General features: G+C 42.2%; 1 protein-coding gene across 2 annotated transcripts in view; it reads right to left on the minus strand.

The window, feature by feature from the left end:
• The window catches only part of KCNIP4 (potassium voltage-gated channel interacting protein 4), a 391,381-nt gene extending 387,302 nt beyond the window's left edge, over window positions 1–4,079 (minus strand). For both annotated transcript variants that reach the window (XM_066185538.1, XM_066185534.1), the window contains exon 1: window positions 3,807–4,079. In XM_066185538.1, coding sequence (XP_066041635.1) covers window positions 3,807–3,867 — 61 coding nt within the window. In that variant the 5' untranslated portion in view covers window positions 3,868–4,079. The remainder of the gene's footprint in view (window positions 1–3,806) is intronic.
• Between the last annotated feature and the right edge of the window lie 3,149 nt (window positions 4,080–7,228).

Genomic DNA, 7,228 nt, shown 5'->3' on the forward strand with positions numbered 1-7,228 from the left:
GTATTTTGTGAAAATTGGTATTTACATGATGTAAAATTTATGTTGATGGAAAGGCAAGGTATTTTCAGCATTCATGTCGAATATGACTCTCTGTAACAGAATTTTGCATATAATTAGTTCTTTACACTCACTGAACAAAGGAACCAGAGACGGAGGCAGAACTCAAATTTTATACAAAGGCTTATGCCCCAGACAAACCAAAGCTTTCACGCTGATATGAATATTTGTGCAAATCACTTGGAAAGTCACTGCCTGCTTTTCATGGTGCAAGATGAATCCCAACTAGTATAAAAAGAAATTGGTCCAATACCTACCACTAACACATAATAGATTTTGTATCTCAACGTCTGAGATACAAAATCTGTTTCCTCCTTTCCCTCTTCCCACCGCTTCTTTTTTTCCCCCAATTGTTTCCCAGTATATTTTTTATCACTTTCTTGCTTTTTCTTAGCATCCATTTTCCTAAATTCCTATTTTCGGCTTTTTCAATATGTAATTTTTTGTCCTTTTAGCCTATTTCCTTTGTCTTCTAAGAAGGCCCCAAGCAACAAGAGCAAGTCATTCATTAAAAGCAGAAGTGAGTGCTAGTGCGCAAGGATCTCTCAGAGGTATGGCAGAGAATATTTAACTCTAAGTAAACTTAAAGTTGGATAAACACTGCTTAATAATACTATTTGGTCCGTTGTGGTCCTTCTGCCCACAATGAAGAACTTACAGCCTTTTTCCTAACATGAAAAATTTGCAACTGCCTTGTCTAATAACTGAAAATCTCCAAAACTTGTCAAAAATGACACCACGGCTTTTGTAAATATTTCTGGGTTTTGAATAAGCATGGTCATACTGGTTAGCACAATGCCCATTCTGAATTCATCACACCCTAAAGCAAAGCAACCAGTTGCTGTGATAATGTCTTATTCATATTAGTATTCCCAACAGCTTAAGTTTGTCCTAGATATTGAACCCACAGGACATTTTGTGATTAAACTTGTTCTTACCCACACAAACTTTGACTGATAATCTCCCTCTGCTCTTCTCATTTTTCCAAGATGCTGCATGCCTTTACCCAGCAGCAGCAGAGTTTTTGCTATCACTAGCACAAATGCAGCTTTCTGACAGATAAGACATTGATAAAGACAATTTCATGAGGCAGAGGGATTAAACAGTTCATCCTTACAATGGCTCAGTATTCCACAGAGGACACCTTCTCCTGCTTCAACAACTCTCAGTGGTGCTTCAATTGAAACTAATTTGAATGCCCTTGAATCAGAAGATACCCTGCAAGGTGCAAGATGAACTGTAAGGAGAAGATCAGGTTAAGGCTGTCACTACCTGTTAAAAGGCACAAAACGTTGCCTTTTACATTAATAATTTTCATTATTCAAGCTGCCTGTGCATTAGTTGGGCTTTATTTCACTTGGAAAAATGAAACTGAGGAACAGTCGCACTTTTTCTGGTTTCATTTCTGACTCTCAGGCACTAACATCAAATCCCAGTACCAACTCTACTGTAGGCATTACCATTTAAAAATGACTAACGTTTGAAGCTATGATTCTATTTGAAGAGAATTAATGAGAAAAAATCCACCTTCCTTGTTAAAAATACAACAGACAGGTATATTCAGAAATGCTGATGGCACTGAAAATGAGTTGAACATTCAAGAGCCTGGAGGGAGACAGCTAGAGAAGAGAAGAGAAAAGTGTAAAGGAAAATTTAGATGAAAACAGGCCTAAACTGTGGGAAGATGAAAATAAATGGGCTCTCTCACATAAGAAAGCCCAGAGGAGTGAACCTAGACACTTGTTAGCATCATATCATATCATATCACATCACATCACATCACATCACACTGGTGATATCAGAGTAGTAATGTGTGTCATTCTCCAAAAGAAAGGAGGTATTTCCTTTCAGCTCTGTCATTTTTATCTTTCTGTACTCTTCTTCTGGCATAAAAACTTATTTTTGAGAAATGTTTTTCCCACAGTAAGTCATGTTTCAGTCAGATTTTACTTGGTATTCTAAAAGAGTGCAAAACTGTATCTTACTTCCTCTCACCATTACAAGCTTAAAGTGATTTAAAGCTGTCATTAATTTTTAAAAGCTACTACGCATGCATATCAAGAGCACCAAAACAGAAAACACATTTAATATATGGCTCAACTGAAGGCAATTTCCATAAAAACATCATCTGGGCATTTCCTACTGCGTGCATGACATGGATTCAGGTAATATTTCCCCAGGTTTTGTACAGGCACTTTCCTGATACCGCGAACTATACCTGTAAGAAAAAACATTAAGCTTTAAACTCTCTTTATGCTTCAATACCTACATTAATGATCCATAAACCAAATAATTCCTCAACAGCAAATGTGCAAATCCACTGTGCCTAAATCCTGACCTCAGTTTTGTTTAGCCTGAACAGTCCTGCACGGTGGTTGCACAGGTAGCCAAGAGCCTGCTTGGGGCTTGTCACTGATGATGTATGTGTTATGGAAAAATAGTTTGACTTTCAGACCTCTAACAGACCAGCGCTGGAAGGCTGACACTGGTATGCGGAGGGAAAAGCCTAAATTATAACTTGGGGGGATTGGATCTGAAAAGCAGTGAGAAGTATCACAAGTATCATGTCCCTTGTTGGATAATTATAATGACTACACATTTTTTCCCAAAACTTTACTGAGCTGCAAAGATGGACTTACAACTGAGTTGATAGCACAGTCAAATACAAAAGTTCCCTATCCCCAACGCAAATGATCGGGTATTCTACATGAAAGGCTACACACTCTAAAACATTAAAAAATCTGGGACATTAAGAAAAGAGAAAAACCAGGTACAATCCAGCAGGGAACACATGGCTGTGAACCTCTTCTAGCAAGCAGAAGATGCATTCTGAAGCATTAGAAATCAAGCAAATGGTGGGATTGCACTGTGTCTTTCAAACAACTTGTTGGTAAGGCTACTACTCTACACTGGCATCACAGTGTATGAGAAATCCAGCTGCACAGCAAGAAACATCTTTTCTAAGAAAAGAAGTTCCCCATTTTTGACTGCCTGTTTCACAAAGTTTTTCATTAACTGTCCAACTATCCTCTGCTTATCCAGCTTGCTTGAGCTGAACACCTTTCTTGGCAACATCCTCTTACGCACACTGCACCCAAGAAGCTTCATTTTTAAATAACTAGGAACAAACTCTTAAAACTCCAGGAGTCACAATCCCTGTGGAGGATAGCAAGGCGTGCTTTTTTCCTCCCTAAAATGCAAGTTATCCTGTAGCCTTTCTCAGGTGAATGTGTAACTGCCATTTGAGGCACAGAGAAACGAAAGACACCAAACAGCCTCTGGCTTACCAGAACAAGCTGGTCTCCATGAAATAGTTGCCACTTAGGCATCAGAGAGGTACAGTGTACACCAAAGCGGGGAGGTGTAAGGGGGTCTGACCAAAATTACCTCCTGGGAGTTGGTAACTGGAGAGGATGTGCCCTGGAGGTTCATTCCCAGCCCCAAGTCATTTCAGCAAAGGCAAAAGTACCAGTTAGGTCAGAGCAGGCATCTCAGGGCAGGATTCACGAAGCCCTGAACGCTTCTTAGCCCGAGATCCCAGGCATTAAGCGTTTGCTTACTGTCCCCATGGACACACACATACATCTGCCCACGACTGCACGAGTGCGTTCGCCCCTCGCAAGCGGGCAGGCAGCTTCCCCCCCCCGCCCCACGCCAAGTTGCCAGACTTGCTGCCCAAAGGAGAGGGGACGAGACCCCAAATTAACTCAGAGAAGCAGCCTCGCGTCCCCGCGCCGCTCGCGTCCTACCGCCTGTGGAGCTGGCCTCCTCCAGCTGCGCCGAGATGCTCTCCACTCTCCTCACGTCCATGCTGCGAGGCGGGAGGCGCCCGGAGCCGCGGCGGGAAAGCGCGGCAGCACCGCCGCGCCGGGGCCGCGGGAGCCGGAGCGGGGCTGGGCGCGGCGGAGCGGGATGGGAGCGGGAGCGGGGCCGGGAGCGGCGGAGCGGAGCGGGATGGGAGCGGGGCTGAGAGCGGCGGAGCGGGATGGGATTGGGAGCGGGGCTGGGAGCGGCGGAGCGGAGAGGGAGCGGGAACGGGAGCGCGGCCCCGCCTCGGCGGCGGCGCCTCCCCCGCCACCCGCGCGGCGCGGGGCGGGCTCGGCGCGGGGCTCCGGCACCGCGACCCCTTCCCTGCCGGGACACGGAGGGCTTGGGCTCGCTTGTGTGCCCCGCCGAGCTCCCCCGGGGCCGCCGCCGCCGCCGCCGCGGGGCCGAGCCGGCACCTGCGCCCCGGAGCGGCTCGGGAGCGGGGCGGCCCTGGGGACACCCCGAGGTAGACTCCGGCAGGGCCGGGCCGCCCGCCCCGCTCCGCTCCGCTCCGCTCCGCTGTGCGGCCGCGCACAGGTGGTGTCCGCATCACCTGTTAGCCGCAGGCTGCCCGGGACACGGACGGTCGCTGAGCACAGGGGAGCTCCCATCGCAGCTGCGCCCCTCGAACACCTCTGTCAGGATAGCGCAGGCTGGGAGCACTCCCTAAGCTCCAGGGTATATTTTGGAAGGGATTGGAAAAGGGCATTTTAAGGCACTTTCTAATTTATCAAAGCCTACTATGTATGACACATGACATACCATTAGCGAATGCTTCAATAATGATAGTTCTTCCAGTTCAATTTTACACAGTTAATTTTTCAGTCTTTACGATTTCATCTATCCCTGCATGAATAATGACATGTTTCAGAAATCCCAGTTCTTCTTCTCATTGTGTTCAGCCTCAAAAAATTATAGTAATTTTTTTCAAGGCACATAAGCGTTATAGGCTTATTTACTTAACACCTTATTTTTGACATCTTACATTATTCCTTGAACCTTGTATTATTAAGACTGTTATGAGCTGAAAGATAAAGAAGTAGTTTCTATGCCACCTTGCCAACTAATGCTTTCAGAAGGGATTTATATCTCCTTTTATTTAATGGAACAAACTTCCAACTTCAACCCCAGAATGATGGAACGATTGAAGTCTTGAATGGACAGAGGCACCACAGTGTAGTATAACGCTTGCCAAGAACATCCCAATGTCAAGTAGCTTTTGGCAAGTGATATTTTTTGATAAAAATACATTCACTGATGGAGGTTTAGGTAAGACTTCGGAGAGACAGGATTCCGAGTACTGTATTTGTCATATACCCTCAAAATATTTCCCTTCTATAAAGTGAATCCTCAAGTAGACAGGATATGGCTCTATTTATCAAAGAAATTCAAAGGGGTAAGAACAGAGATCAGGATTTTGTCTCATTATAAGGATTTGAGCTTACTTTGAAGGTAACCTTACAGAAAACTCTAATTTATCGCAATTCAGAGCAAGCCCTTGTTGTTACATATATGCAGTTTTCAGAGTGAGGCAATTCAGATTTACAATTTTCACTTCCCTTTGCTCTACACCAACGTTGTATCAGAACTCTGTGAGTTACCAGAAAAACGTCTAAATATATGGGAGCAGCTGGTCATAACAGATTGAACGAAGGCAGCAATGGTAGTAATACATCAAGAATACCTATACATTCATCTTGTGTCTTAGAATGAATTACAGATATACAGCACAACATGAAACAGAAGTGCCAGAAGTGCCTACGAGGTTCTTACAGATAAGATGGTGTGTGTCAACTCAAAGCTGAATTGTGTCTGAATCAAAGAAAAAAGAAAGTGGCACAAATGAACTGAACTGTGTCCATAAATCTGCATGTTTCTCTCAATCTCATCTGCTTTATTTTTATGTTTGTTCTTCTTATTTCCATCCAATTGCTCTTTGTCTCCTGTTCTTCTTGATGGGACAGGCTCCAAGTAATTTCCTCTGCATACTCTTTTCTTTTTTGTTCTCTTGAGTTTTAAATATTTCTCTTAGAAAAACTTGTGTCATTTTGATGTTCTATGTAAAACAAAATGCGCATGTCAGAATATGGCGTTTTTCCAAATTTGCTTTAAAGGGCAAATTCTTTATTTACCAAACCTGATTAAGTTTCCTCCAATTAGCATGTCAAGCCCATGTATCTGCTCTATATAACATCCAGTAAAAATTGACATCAACTGTGATTTCATCCCTTCTATATAATTACATTTCAACCTATAATTGTGTTTCTACAAATATAAAGTTTCATTCTAGTTTCTACTTTTCAAAATATATAATGACTTCCTTTCTTCTTCATTTATTTCCAATTTTTTGGAGCTAAATACTAATAATAACTTGAGCATGTATTTAGTGCTACATGTATAGCTGAAGGTTTTTTCCAGTCCCTTGTGATAAAATTTTAATTTCTTCTTCCTGAAGTAGTTGATATAGTTTCCATCCAATTTTTAAATTAGAATCTGAATCAGCATATTCCTGTTTGTCTCAAATGTAAACTAATTGGAAAGACCTAACATAATTATGATTTAGTGTGTCCAAATTAAGTTCAGATTTCCACATCTGTTTAAAAAAATGTAATATGTAAAATTAAGTGTTAAATCATGACGCTAAGATACCGATCAAGGAGGCATTTTCTTCCAAAAGAGAAAATCAAATCATCGGTAAGTAAAAAAAACAACCAACAAGATTTCTAGTGGTAGCATGTTCCTAACAGGACTTGGATTTTTTTCTAGCTCTTTGTGTGGATGAGAAAAGGCTCAGACCCAGAAAATGTACAGCAATACCCAAATATTCAGTCCTTTTAGTCTGTTCTGCTCCCCCACTGGTCTTGGGATATCTGAAAATGTTAACATAGTTCAGCTACCCGAATTGTAGCTGAATTGTATTAGCACTAAGGAACTGAATTATATATAATTAAAAATTGAGTAGAACAAATATAAGCCACAAAATATCCAACACGTCCATGTTACATTCTAGCCCTCCAGAGAGGCCATTTACTTTGGCAGTGCTTCCTCTGCTAGAGAATGGCTCTCCAGGTGGGAGTTTTCTTGATGTCCAGAAGAATTCATCATTAGGTTACACTCTGTGACTGCATGTCACTCACAATGTTTTTCACAAGAGAAAAAGAAACCCAACAGCTCAATTAGTCTGTCACTTACTTCTAGGAAAAATATTCTTCCTTCTCCAAAAAGTAATGAAAGTTCATTTTGCTATTTTTTTATTCAGAAACGAGAAGGAAACTGTTCTTCAGTCTATGATACATTTTAAGAGTTTGTTCTCAGAAGTCTATTTTGAGTGATTCACTGTAATAATGTATCCGAGAAAAATTTA

Source organism: Chamaea fasciata, unplaced genomic scaffold (assembly GCF_029207755.1).
Source record: "Chamaea fasciata isolate MVZ Bird 193981 ecotype frontalis unplaced genomic scaffold, bChaFas1.0.hap1 SCAF_6, whole genome shotgun sequence".
In the NCBI taxonomy this organism is placed as follows: Eukaryota; Metazoa; Chordata; class Aves; order Passeriformes; family Sylviidae; genus Chamaea; species Chamaea fasciata.